This window comes from Apaloderma vittatum, unplaced genomic scaffold (genome assembly GCF_000703405.1).
Source record: "Apaloderma vittatum isolate BGI_N311 unplaced genomic scaffold, ASM70340v1 scaffold2629, whole genome shotgun sequence".
Lineage (NCBI taxonomy): Eukaryota > Metazoa > Chordata > Aves > Trogoniformes > Trogonidae > Apaloderma > Apaloderma vittatum.
In genome coordinates, this window is record NW_009733327.1 from 1 (window position 1) to 14,946 (window position 14,946).

General features: G+C 39.4%; 1 protein-coding gene across 1 annotated transcript; it reads right to left on the reverse strand.

The window, feature by feature from the left end:
- Window positions 1–424: 424 nt before the first annotated feature.
- LOC104278745 (tight junction protein ZO-1-like) lies at window positions 425–14,672 on the reverse strand (the record flags this gene model as incomplete). Its single annotated transcript, XM_009875819.1, has 8 exons — window positions 14,608–14,672; window positions 10,230–10,354; window positions 9,913–10,015; window positions 8,202–8,481; window positions 7,513–7,616; window positions 6,643–6,811; window positions 6,135–6,279; window positions 425–561 (listed from the first exon to the last, which is right to left on the reverse strand). Coding segments are annotated over exons 1-8 (1,111 nt in total), but the record flags the coding sequence as incomplete, so codon positions are not given.
- Between the last annotated feature and the right edge of the window lie 274 nt (window positions 14,673–14,946).

Below are 14,946 nucleotides of genomic sequence, written 5' to 3' on the forward strand. Positions count from 1 at the left end.
GGGCCCACCTCTCCAGCCTGTCCAGGTCACTTCCTTCCAGGTTGTCAACTGCACCACACCGCTTGGTGTCATCAGTAAACTTGCTGAGGATGTTTTCAGAGTGCTTTGGAGTTGTGTCATGGGATCAGCAGTTCTAAACATGTTTATCCTTGTTTAAATATAGCTTGCTACAGTAACTCATCAGAACAGTCAGTCTATCCCTTAACTCTCAGAAATGACAGATTTTAACCTTGCTTGAGAAATCAGGACAAAACTCCTTAAAACCATCACACCTACAGCTCTCAACATTGAAGTGAGACCTCTATGTAATGGGCAGACCTAGAGCTTCGTTTTTCAGGACTGAAACTTTATGCAAAGGCATGGACTCTTTACTGGCCATCCATTCTCAACAACATGTAAAATTAACATATTTTAATGTTTTTACCTGGGAGTGGTGGAGTTTGCTTTTCAGTTCTTTCGACTGCCATGTCTTCCATGGTTTTAGAAATATCATCTGCATTCTTTACAGGTGTAGAGACAGCTCCTGGTTTGGTTGTTCTCTCGTCTTCTCTGCTTCGAAGACTATATTAGAAAAAGAGATTGCGCTCTTGCATATAGAATTGTTTCTGTTACCTTGATGTACTAAAAGACTAAACAGTAAATCCTGACATTCAGGAAGTTCAGGTTTGGCGAGTAAGGAATTAGCAACTGCTATTTAACAAGTTTTTGTTCTTAGACATTATTAGCAACTTTTACCATTTCTAAATATCAAGCATTTTGCCCCAATCTTCAGGTTTCTAAAGGACTTCTCTAGACACGGCTACTTAAAAAGAGGAAGGCCATGGTGAAACTCTGCTTCAAGCACAGAAGTCATATTCATTTGCTCTACACTGAAAGCTATACAAGAAATTGAGAAGCAAAGGGAAGAAGGAGAGAAGAGCAGTTCTGACGGTCTTTTTCTCATCCCTCCCTGTAGAAAACACCGATCTTTAAACTTAGTTCTTGGGCTTTGCTGTGATCAAGCTAATTTATCTGCTCCTTTGTGGGGCAGCTGCCCTGGAATGCAAGTGCTGCTGGTGCAGTTCTTGTCAGGGCTTTGCAGAGACAGAAGGTACAACACAAACCTGCCCCTGACTCCTCAGTCTTCAGAGAGGATAAGGCCTTCAATTCACAGCTATTACAAGACAGCAGTGCTTCTCATTTACTCAATTTTCCATGTATTTTAGTGACAAGACAACTCTGCTTCTTATGCATTTCCTATACACGCTTACAGTGTAAAATCGGCATATTTGACAAGAAAAAAGTCTCTCTCAAGAGAACATAATTTCTATTCCTCTATCTCAAAAGATCAGAACTGAGCCAAACGTGTTCTATGTTGAAACATTAACTGTTACACTGTTATCTGTTGAACAGAATCAGAGCAGAGGAACATTAATAATCACCTGGAAAAACAAAAGTAGATGAATATACCAAAGAGAGAGTCTTAAATACATTCCATTAAAAAAAAAGTCATGAGACGCTCAAAATACATATGCAAATCTTGAGAGTTGGCAAATAAACAAGGATATAAAAAGTATTTGAGAGAAGACAGACACAAACAAATCGCAGCTTTTATACAATATCAGACTTAATTGCCAAGGAGGGAACAAAAGGTACTTCCTCAAACATGCCAACAGCTTGGTCAGTAGGTGCAAGTCCATCTGCCCTCATAAAGGAGAGGTCTGTACTATGGGGGGAAAAAACCAAACCAACAACTTTTCCACTACCAACGGCTAGATGGTGCTACTAGGCAACAATGAGCATCACTCCATAAAGTACAAGCATATCCAAAAAAATCAACTATATCAAGTAAAGACTCTGTATTTTAACCAAAACGAATACTTCAAAAGTTGGAAGTATGATTTAGGAAAACAGATCCCAGCAAGTCTACTCATCCAAGATGTGTGAGAAAGAATGAAAGAAATAGTAAACATCTAAACACAATCAGAATGTGCTTTCCTGAAGCAATATGAAGTCTGAAACACCAGAAACAAAGCTTAGCTATTCAGCCAAGACACACCAAGATTTCTCAGTATTTTCTTCTGCCAGTTTTAAAACCACGCCCCTGAAGGCAGCTAAAAAAACAGGATACAGAAAAATACGGCAATCACCACAATAATCTGGGAAAACACAGACAAACCCCTTTTGGGGGCTTGCAGAGTTGATTAAAATGATGCTAAAACCATTACCTCTAGCAAAATTAAAAGTATTGGTCTTTCTACTTTTCCCCCAAACTCCATCAATAAATTTTTTCTTAGTCTTCTTTCAGATTTCCAGCATATTTTCAACTGTACATAAGCTTTTAGCATATGCACTTAATTTTATGTATTTTACTTCCAGCACTAAAGTATGACTGGACTCCTCATTCCCTTGAAAACACTGCCTGGCTCATTAGAAGTAGACACATACAATTAGCTGTTTAAATGCATACTAAGTGTCTTATAAACAAAGTTTTGTAGCATAAGCTACAACTTAATTCCCCTCCCTGCCCAAAGACTTTTGGGTAATGAGCACGAGTTAATGAGATATTGCAAGTACGTTTCCCCATGAGCCCTCTCTACCTGTTTCCAAGCATCTCCTGACACTGAACAGAAGCATTAATGCAAAATAATATTTTTCAAGCAAAATAGAAACTGAGGCCAAAAATATTGTACTTCCTAGATGAGGACAGAGTTCATTTCCTCTCCATTTAGTCCAAACTCACTGTAATTTTATGCTGCTTTTATACCTGCATATATCAAAAAAGAGCATAAAAACAGAAAACAGCTCTGAAGAACAGTAACTAACACACAGACACTGAGAGCACAGCACAAAATAGAGTCAGGTAAATATCGGAAGCAATATACTTCCAGACAGGGCTACCGCTACAAATGTCGGCAAATCCACCCTGTCAACTAAAAGCCCTGCAAAAGGTCAGTCCTGCTCTATACAAGGACAACAAAACTGGGAAACAGCTGATGGAAACACACACATGACAGAATAAAAAGTAAAGATCAGAACAGCAGGAGAGTAGCTTTCCTTGGTTTTGCTTAATTTGTCCAGTAAGCACTGAATCTTTTACATTGCAAGATGATTTAGGAGACAACTTGATTGCTGTCGAATGTTCTAGGTGATGGAGACTTGTTAGAAGTCGACAACTGCACTTCTCAAGAGACAAAAGGTTTTGTCCTCTGCAATGCACAGTTATAAAGTTTTGGAAAATATGAGCTCCCTCTACATTTTTAGCACATCTCAAACTATTCAGCATGAGAAGACAGTAAAAGCCAAGAGGCATCTTCCTAAATACACTCAAAATAGGGTTGACTTTTGTCCTATATTCCAGTTTTTCAACTTGAAAACAGACAGAGCAACCCATCTCTTGTGCTTAATATAAATCAACCGCCGTATTACAGAAGTCAACCTCATCCTTCCAGAAATAACGATGACCTCTGCAGGTATTTCTTCAAGCTGCTGCATCTTTCTTGCTGAGGCTGAAACGTCAAACAGACCAGAAGATGTTTTTGCCTTTCCAGGGCCCAGGTAAGGGTGACAGTGGGAGTTCTTTCCATCGGTGAAGGGTAGCTCGGAGACACGATGTGGCAGGCTTGCCAGCACCTCGCTCTAAGTGTCACTGCTCAGGAAGGGTCACACCAAAAGCTTATTTTGCTCAACAATTTGTCAGCTGCCAGCAGCAAAACCAGAGAGGTAAGAAAGAGTACATACAGTATTGCCCCCTAAGTACTCTCCAACCTAGGGTACAGAGACCTCCTTCGCTCATTCTCGCTTTCGAAGTACAGCTCTTAACAGATTTACACAAAGATGCATTTTTCCTCTGCCCAAACAGTAGTTGTTCTGCCTATCTCAAATTATATAAAACTATTCTTAACTTTCAAAACACGATCAGCTCAGAGAGCTCCTCCTCAAAGCCAGGACATAGTTCTATTTATTTCACTTCGTACCTAATTCTTTATCAGCTCATAAATTTTCCAAGTCTCCAGGACTCTATCTGGACACTTGTAGGATTCACACTCTGGATACTTTTCAAGACTGACTACGGAAAATTTGCAGTCCCCCACTAGTGGAAAAAAAACATACAGGCACAATCAGTCCTTTTCATTGGTAAATTAAGAAGATCACGTTCTAGAATCTGAGTTTCAAAAAGACAGTACCAAGAAGAATCTGTGAACTTCTTCTGGAAGAAGAAAACCAGGAGTGCTATTTCATGCTTTGACACAACATTCAAGTAGCAATTTTAATGCAAATGCTACATGCAGGAAAACTGCAGGCACGCTGGTGTACGGAATCCTGAAAGACAGGCAACACTGCAGACGCTGCCAGAACCTGTAAGTGTCGGTCTGTAGTTAAGAAGCTTGGATGAAAGGACTAAGAGGATTCCCCTGCAATTTCTCTCCTCATTACATACAAACACTTGGCAGAACGGGGTCTAAATAAAGACTCATCTTCAATTTACATATTTTTAAAATCCTTAAACCCAGTTTGGGGACTTTTTGCACCTTTTCTTCCTAAGCTTGTTGTTCTCCAGCTTTATTTTCCCCTCCAGATTTGCCACCAAATTTAAAAAAAAAGAAGCAGTTGCAATCTTAGAAGAGATTTCAATTTAAACAAATCACCACAACAAAGAGATGTTGCTTTTAACATGTTTTTCTTCACGTGGCTCAGGGCCCAGATTTTCTGATCTTGAAAGGGCCATGTCCAACAGGAACTCAATTCATGCCAAGGTAGCTCTTGTTCATAAAGTAGATGGAGCGGATGCAGTCAGAGCTGAGATAACTTCAAAGTTCCCTCTCAGGAAGGATTTAATTCTTCTGACAGTGCAGCCCATGGGGAGGAAGTGACCATCTACCTAAACCACAGTACGAGGGCAGGAAAGCACTAACACCAGGGCAAGTCAGCCATAGTTTCGGTTTTGCTGGATTTTTAAACTGTTGTTGTTTTTGTTCCTCCTTACTCCAGCCCTTTTCACGCTGCATTAGAAACACACGTCAAGAAATAAAAGTTTAAAATCTGACGACCCTCACAATCAAATTCCTGCACATGGGATCCTGCTTTTAAGTTTCTTCCACTTACGTGGGGTTCCTACTTGAAAACAAAACTTTCATGCCTTTGGTCCCTCCAAACAACAAACATGGCAGAGAAGCAAAAACGTCTGTAACTCATAACCCCAACCAAGTAAGATCTCTCCTGCAATTTTATTAACCCTTAAGACACTCTTAAAACCTTGAAGGTGTGTTATTTTGCCCTTGGGCAAACAAAATGTTATCAAGAACCAAGCAGGCATGTCTCAAGTTTTACGAATCGGCCGGCTGCAATTTGGTTTTCGGAATTTTTGACAGCATCTGAAAAACTTCAACTACAGGCTCCGAATTTGAAATTTGCAATGAATTCTAACTTTTGCTCATCATCTACAAGCACTCACAAAAACATCGCTCTTACTAATATTTAGTAGAATGGAAAATTCAAGACTGAAATGCTATTTCAATAAATGAAAATGTCCATTTCCAACAAACTGTGGAAATGCACAAAAGCGCACATTTCCGTTACTCAGGACTGTCACTCGGCAGAAGCAAAAATTCCAAACCACACAATCAATTACTTTTCCCAAAATTCATAGAAAGTTAGACTTCATGAATGTCCCACCACCAAGCTCAAATATTAAAAAATACACATTCCAAACACTAAATCTGCTGTGCAATACACCTTATCGTGTAGGAATTAAATACATTCAGTAAAATAACTTCACGTTTACCCAGGTTGTACATTCAATAGAAACTGTGCTATTAGTCACCTCAAATATCCTCGCAGTCAACTGCTTTCTAAAACCAAAACATGATTGCATGTGCTTCGATAACGTAGCTCTAGCAAACTGACATTGTCATTCATACAATCGTGCTCTAAAATTATGTTTTTCAAAAGGGATAACACTGAAATTAAAGGCTCAATTTCTCCTGAAGAAAATCTGGATCATTATTAGCTGCGTCTCGTGAGAGAAAAAAACGCCACGTTACTAGCGCCACAGCTCTGCATCACATTTGTCACACTGTATAAATCCAAGTACTTCGACAACTTATACGTCACATTAAATAGTTGATTTAAAAATAATACAATGCTGCCATCACCTGCCGTTGCTGGGTTGCTGTGGAGAATGTCTGGAATGGTCTGAAGGCTCTGACCTCTGGTCAGGAGATCGTGAACGACTGCGGCGGGGCCTGTCATGTGATCGGTTGGAATGATCTGATGCCAGCGACTGAATTTCTGAAATGTCTGTTAAATAAAAGTTGTTTTTTCATGACATGACTGTAATTAAAATGGTGGCGTGACCTGCTCAAATGGAAATAAGCTTTCGCAGAGTATTTTTATGAAGATGTTAAATCTGTGTTTTATTATTTCAAAACAACTGAACTAAGTATTCCTGAAAGAATAATCACAGGAATAACAACTCTTATCTTTTTCTCCACTGCTTTTCAAGGTGTGGATCCAATGGCATTCAAAGTAGAATTTACCCACATGACAATCTTACTCCTAACTCTTCTCCTCCCCACCCTCTCATCCCACTTAAGTATATCACATCTTCACAACATGGGGAATTCTTCTCTCCCTTTGAAAATCAAGTTTGTTTATACTCACCATCTCTCTCTGATGCATTAGCAGAATGAATACTGTCCGAGAGATCAGGAACGTTCAACAGCGTAGCTCGCTCATCTCGCTGCACCACCATCTTCAGCTTGCCTTTTGACCTTTCTATTAGTGTTTTTGCATCTGCTAAGGACATATTTTCCGTCACTGTGCCATTAATCTGCAACAAAGTAAGAAAAGAACAGCCCAAAACTTACTGAGAAAAAAAACCAGTGAATCTCCAGTAAAGATAGAGATTTTGTATTATGATATTTAGGAATAGAGAGATATTTATCAAATAACCGTAATACAATAGAAGACTATTGGGCTCATCTGAACCATAACATGATATAGAAAATTTGCATTTTTTAAAGAAAAAGCCTCTGGCACCAGTATAAAAGTTTGAAAAATATTGGTAGTATTATTTGAGCCAGCACTGCTATCTTCAGCAGAGCAAGAAACAGTAAGGTTTTCTGCACCAACACATTTACAGCAGTATCTTGAAATAAAAATCCTTAGTGTGAAGTAAAAACCCCTGCATCCATTGATTTTTACGAAAATCAAAATTTAACCCGTAGGCAAGTTGCAGTGTTGCTCAACAGCGTAAGTCCACAACACAACATTGTATAACTAAGCACTAACTCTCAGGACATCCTGAATGGTTTCTAGAATGCATTTACACTGGGCACTATTTGTCTGAATAAAGCCCGGGGAATAATACCAAAAAGACTTTATAATGTTCCTTTCCACAGAAAAGCTGATTTATAGTTACTGATCTTTGAAATAATTTAATGAAAGAGATGCAGCTTCTAATGGTAGTTTTGTTATTAAAAGATAGTTTATTGAGTTACATCAATGACTTCCCCCCACCATTTACCATACCTTCAGTACAACATCTCCTTCCTGAATATTGCCATCTCTTGCTGCCAGGCTATCCTGGGATATTTCTTTCACAAAAATGTGGCTTGCCAACCGTAGACCATACTCTTTTAACAGCAATAAAAGGAAAAAAAAAAGCTGATGAAGCTATAGAAGAAAAAGGAGGGAGGTATCTGAAGATTTACAGCACTGCTTTAGACAATATTTACCCTGGAAACACAGAGCGGAGGGTAAATTTGGCACACAAAAGGCTGGTAGTGAAATTACACTATGGATTTACCATTATATCAATCTCTTTTGCAGCTCTGCCTGTAATCACCGCTGTTGGTCAATAGGTTAAATTAGAACACTATCTACAATTTTCCCTCTTTCAAACAAGACAGACACTGAAGTCTCAAATAAAATATATCAAAGGTATGTAGACATCAGCCACCAGATTTCAAGATTTCAAGGATTTATTCAGGCAATATAATACGTGTGCTTAACTAAGTGTAAAGTATTTTGCAATGTGAGAAGAAAGACAGAAATTCAACAGCAGTTTAAGTTTTGAGCCAACTACTGCTCAAATGGACAACCAAACAGTTAACAGCACTGTTCACACAGTCCGTGAAGCCCTTAACACAACACTGACTGAAGCACTTGGCCTTTAAAAACCAGCAAAACTCTTAGCAAGAGAATTCCATCCAAGTTACCTTCATTCTTCCTCGACTTGACCAGTGTTACTTTGGTAGGTTTTGCAGGCTGACTGGAAGTAACCGACCTTCTGTCTGATCTCGGCGATAAGCTTCTCTCTCTGCTAGCACTTCGATCTCTTACCCAGCTCTTCTCATGCCTTCTGTTGGCACTTGGACCCCCACGGCTGCTTCTTGGATCACGTATCTCTTCGTCGTAGCTATCATCCTCGTTTTCAGACACTGGTTCAGGATCTGGTCGAGCCACTGGAATCTGTATCTTCTTCATCCTTCGGATAGTCTACAACCAAATCCTAGGTATTAGCCTCTGGCTGTGTAATGCTCATGGCATTATTACAGGTCAGCAGCAAAGCTAATCTCAAAACTCAAAAATACAGATGCATTTGGGCATGCTCTGAATTCTTCCATCCTCATTGTAAAATTCTATCCAATTAATAAATGAGACTCATCGGGCTATTAGAAACCTGTTTTGAGGGGAGGGATATGGGGATTTTTTAAAGTTGTTTTAGTCCTCTTTTGCTTCTGCAGAAACGGCAAAGGAACAGAAATAACCGCCGTTGTAGCATAATGTGATACTCTGTCTCCACAGAACTGCCTATTTAAATGCTCTCTCCCTTTGCTTAAACCCACAAGTCAGTTACTGGCACTGCTAAAAACTTCTGCTAAGATGTCATCTTCTGTATATTCACTGTGTTATTGACAGTAATCTTCCCCAACTTGGAAGCCTCCCGATCTTTCAAAGCCATGTTTATGCAAACCACAGAGGAAGGGGACCATTCCCACTGAAGTTCCAAGTTGGTTTGCCCTAACGCAGACAGCTGCTTCCAGACTAGGACTCCAGTCCTGCGTAGGGGTTTAGTTGCTATTTGTTACAGAACTGAACCAAGTTATACCATGAAGTTTTCTGTAACTGCTTCTCTCTACAAAAATCTACACACCATATCCTGAAGCTGTCGAAAGCCCCGCACAGTTCACCACAGCTTTTGGTTTGTGTAAGCTTTAAAGAATCCTAAATCTACAACTGAAAAGCATGACACAATTGTTCGCAACTGTATTAAAGCATGCAACAGCATTAGGAATCTGTCAGCATAAAAGCTTTTCTACAAGCCCTAGAAGTCTATTTTCCTGCGTTAAGAAATTTTGCAGTTTTTGTAACATAAATCTCAAACGTTTACAGAAAGCCAGATTACTACCCTTTAGTGACGACCTGCTCCATTTTGCAAAGTTCAAAAGCCAACCACTTTGAATAAGCCTACAAAATTATAGGAATTAAAGTAATTACACTTTATTTTGGCAAACTGTTTACTAAGCATAAAAATAACTATGCTACTGCCTCAACAGAGGGTAAAGTCCTTCAGCCTTTGAAAAACTTGATGAAAGTGCGCTCAAAGCAAAGAAATATTAAGCAAAGCCGAGAACTGAGCTTTTGGCAAACAGAGAACTTTACCATAAAGAAAGGGAGTCCAAAGTATCCAGTGTTACACTATCCAAACATCATTATTCACATCAAAAAACATAAAATTAAAAAAAAAAATTAAGTGACCCACACGACAAATGTGACGATCAACACTAAAACCTGAAGCATCGCACAGGTATTATTCAAATACCTTGCACCATGCATGTGCTTCACAGCAGACATTACATGGTTTCACTTTTGCTCTATTAACTACAGAATTTCAAGTAAGCTTAAATCTTTGAGACATTCACTTACAATTTTGGCATTCTTCCCACTTTTCCTCAGCTGCTGAACAGCAAATGCATGCTCGACATTATCCATTGAAACTCCATTAACCATTGCAACACGGTCATTTTCTCTAAATGAAAAACATCACAATACACAGCATAAATACTTTATGCCAAAGGGAAAATACTGGAGAATGGGTATCTCTGGACAAACTACCTGTATTGTAAGCTTACTGTACAGCTACAGATAGACTATTTTGAGAGCAAAGCAACTAGGAGGTTAAGCTACCGCTGACAAAGCTAAATTCCTCCCCCATCAGAACCCAGGTACCGTTTGGCACTTACTGTAGCAGTCCTTCTGCTGGGCCTCCTTTCAGCACATCAGAAATAACTATTGATGTCTCACCGCTCTGAAAGTGAGGATTATCTCTTCCTCCAGATATTGCAATGCCAAATCCAAATCCAGGGGCCTATAACGTAACAAAAGAAACATTTTTACTTTATGAAATTTAGATGGTTGCAATTCACATGTCTGTGTCAAATAGAGAAGTCCCATGGGATGAATACAACTTTTTGGAAGAAAGGATCCATGAACCACGTAATGTTATGCAACCCAAGAACAGGAAAGAGATTAAAAGTCAATAAAAACCCCCACACTTTTACAAGGCAGAGAGTTTCAGACTAACTACTCAATGTCTCCCCAAAGCAAAATATTAGAGTTCCCATTTACATTTTTACAGCCTGGGCCTCAGGTGGTCATGGCAAGATCTCGCTCTTCAGCAATCACAACAAATTGGGCCTCAGGTGGTCACGGCAAGATCTCGCTCTTCAGCAAGATCTCGCTCTTCAGCAATCACAACAAACCATACCCCCCGCTGACACTCCTATCGTTTCCTGAAATGCGTTCTTGGAGGTTCCACGTAACGGTATTTACCCAACTTGACCTCGCTTTGCTCAGGAACTGACAGGATCACAGCTCACAGTAGTTTGACTGCAGGCTCCCTTCGTAGGAATAATACCAAGATCACTTGTACCATTAAATACATCAAAACCTTGTCAGCACTTGCAACTCATCTGCATCTTAACAGAAGTAATTTGCTTCAATCTTTTCCCTCTGGGGTGACCTGCCACTACAGCAAGGTCAATGTCTCCGAAAAGTTATTCCTGTTAGATATTTCAAGATACAACAATCATACTTGCATTTCTGCCTGGAAGCAGTGAGGGTGGGAAATAAACTTTCTAAATATAACTGATTTGCCAACTAGCTCTTCCACAATTGCCCAAAACACATTGTCAGAAGGATATTACCATTTAAATGCTGCGTTTCACTGAAGTATTTATTTTGAAAGTTTCAGCTGTGCAAAACACAGTCACTGGGTGGAAAAAGATCACGTTTCAACCAATTCCTCCTCTCCGTTTCACACAGCACACACTCCACGCTGGCAGACTCATCCCTTTCTTTTTCAGACTTTTCAGCAGACATGACCCAGCTTTAGCAACGCGTTTCATAACCTTACAGTGACAGCAGAAGCAACATGGCAGTCCGCATCTGGCTGTAAGACACATGACATTCAGCTTTTTGGACAGTAATTACTGCTCAAAACCACCCGTTTCCTATTTTCTCCTCCCTGCCCCCCCAAAAGAGAGGTCACAACAAGATGGTCCAGATTCAGTCTGTAAGCAGTGAATGGGACTAAGCAGTGTTAAAACAAAGATTTGGAGATTCACTGCTCAGAAATCGATTTCAATAGCTGGCAAACACTGTTGCCAGCTATGAAGAAAATAAGCTGGTCTAGCAAGTGGGGGGAGTGGGAAGAGGTACACCTTGCTGCCTCTTTTACATCTTTGCAAGATACATTCCATTCAAATTAACCAGAAACCACGGCTGGGGAATCCAGAATGACTGAGGGAAATTCTGTGCCACGCAGGAGGATAGTCTAAAGGATCATAACAACTACTTATGAGCAGAGCTAAGGTTTTCTTTCCATTTTATTTTTTAAATAGTTGACAAAGAGAACATAGAATATTCTACAGAAGTATGTAAGTGAAATTGTCAGTGCTGGAATTACTAACAGACAAAAACTGGTGCCAAGAAAGGATTAAGTGCAGTCAAGAATATGCTACGTGTCTTTCCTAGCACACACATGCCACCTAACAAACTACTTGCGTTTCCCCCTTATTTTTAAGGCTGCTAATTATAATACGTTAGTGGTCCTTACTCATTAACTCCTTTTGATCAAATACCATTAATAAAAACCAATTAAAATGGAGAAAGAAACCACGGTTACATAGCTTCTTTGGAGCACCTGGAGGGACATGTCTGCTTGCCATTAAGCAAGCACTCAGGCTCTTGACTGACACCAACTCCAGACTTCTCTGTCTCTCCCAGGGAGATTTAGGGAGGTTTTAGACCAATTTATTCTGGATCAGACTCTTCCAATGGCTTGTCTAGCCTCATTTCCAAAAGCAAATACTAACAACGTACACAGGAGTTTGGTAAATCCCAAGAGCTCCGCAGTCGTACAGATAAAACGGGAAGCCAGTAACATGAATCAATGAAGCCTAACTTGCATCTACCCCGGAGAAATCCAGCATGTTAAATGTCATTAATTCCATCATTCACAGCCAGCTTACTGCCCTCAGCCAGGCCAAAATCAGAAGGACTTTTTAGTGCAGCTCACTACGGAAAGCGAGATCAGTTCTTCAAAATGTTTTTGCAGGGGTGACAGTAGATGGTCTCTAGCAGTTCTGTAGCTCAGCCAAGTGGAGCAGATAAACTCGGAAAATATTCCACAACCACTCAGAGTGGCATTTCAAGTCCATTCCAATTCTACTAACTTCTAGATATCTTTGAGGATAACTGAGATCTGGCTGCATCTCACTCCTCCAGACTAAACTGAAGTAACCTTGTTCACTTGATAATCTAACACTACAAGAATGTCACAAATAAAAAGCAAAGTCAAAAACCCCACAAGCAAGTAGACAGTTGCTCTCCTAAATCCTCTTCCCAGTGCTAAGGATAAAGTTTAAAGCACCAATTTGCTTAATATTAGCATGAGTTTTTGGTTTGTTATCTGGCAGATGGAAAATATTGTTTGTTTGTTTCTAATTGGCTAAATTAATGCTGTCAAAGTTAACTGTACACACAACCAGCCTTCAAAATCTAAACGAGAGATACTTACTCAGCTAATAGAACAGTCAAACCAGTCCAGTTGGCAGAACTTTGGCACATAAAATAATCAAACCACACTTTTATACTTCACAAGAACTTCTGACTATGCTGCAAGCGCAATCAAAGACATGATTTCTAGCTCCTACCTATTATTTCAACATGTGTTCAAGGTAACACCATATTGCAGCATTTCTTCATTCCTTTGCGTGTTGCTTGAACTCCTCATTTTCAGGTTTCACTGGTTACTAGCTCCAATTAACTAGAAAAACATCCCCTTCAAGAGAAACTAAGCTATCACAAAGTTTACTAGCCCACCTTGTATGGATATAGCATTTTCATTTGGTTCTGGATATAAGACAGCACCGATTTAATCAGTAATACAAGTGAAAAATGTTAAAGTTCAAACGGGTTCCAGAAGTGACTGAACAGCTTCAAGAAGAAAACATAAAGGGCAATTACATATAGAAATAATACTTCTTGCTCAAAAATCTGCTGACCTAAAAAACTGCTGGAAGCTTGAAGAGTAGCTTAGGTAAGTATCACTACACATTTCTGGTCTTACTTGTCCTTTTCTTTCCACATGCAGCTGCAGTTAGAGACAAGGTACTTTGTTAGACAGCCTTAAGGCCAAACTGAGCGTTAACTGCTCTCTTCTTCAGAGGGCAGGTATTGAAACAGTTATTTTGAATCAACAACCTTAAACTCATTAGAATCAACAGACAATAGGTTTGTACAGGAGTATTAACATTTTATCTGACCTGCTGATCCATCGATACACATTTTAAGTCACAAAGATCCATTCATCTGATCAAGGCTACAATTCTAAAACGCCTTGATTCTCTGTTCAAGACTGAAGGCAAATGATGTAACTTCCTTCCGGGAAAAAACATAGGTATTTGGGCCATGATTCCACAGCCCTTTTAATAGGAAACTGCTGCCAAAAATGGCATCCCACCTTGTTCTCACTTTCCCTAAGCAATTCATTCTTTACTGCCTCTCGTACAGCTACATCAGAAATCAATTTAATTTAAGAGTAACTTGAATAAAGAGTCAGTCTAAACGTAAAAGCTGTCTTTCTGTTCACCAATTCCTACTATGCATTGTGTAAGGTACAGATTCTGACCATCCAAAGTAACTATTTTCTGTTTTCAGCCACTAATTTAAGGAAGTGGCAAGCTAATAAGGCAGTTTTGAACACATTTACAGATACTTAACTCCACTCTTTTAGGCCCCTGCAAATAAATTTTTAAAACATTTAAGTGTAGTTACAGCACAAATGTTATTGAATCCTTGATTTCTAACTACCTTCAGTTATGTACAGAAGGAATCTAAAGCTTTGTTTCTGGCCTGGTTATTTGTAGGCAGGCTTATCTCTGAAACTGAACAACCAGAGCTACTATCAAATGGAGCTTTTACACGACTTCTAAATTTAAACAAAGGAATATGACAGTTTCCTTTCCTTTTACTTCCTGACATCTGGCTTTTTCCTATTGTTTTCAAAAGCTACCAGCATCCTGCGTTAGGCACACACAACCATTTGTACGAACTTACCCTGTGAAGAGTCACTGTGTGTTGTTCCCATATAGCTGTTTCTTCCATTGTTGTGCTCTAAGAAGAAAAAAAACAACAAAGGTTAGACTTCACTGTCCATAGCTGTGCTAAACAACTGTATCATACCACAAATAGAAACTTACACTCCCTAAAAGTAACATTAATATTCATGTTGAATAGCTCCAAAGAGGCTGGCTCATTTGTTACACATTTCCTGTCGTTATGCCACATCTGAACTTCCCATGCTCCTATGGAAGGGGGCAGGGAGGAAAAACAGGCAAAAGAGACTTTTTATGTTTTCTAGAACTCGAAGTTAAAAGACATTCAAACTCATGAAGC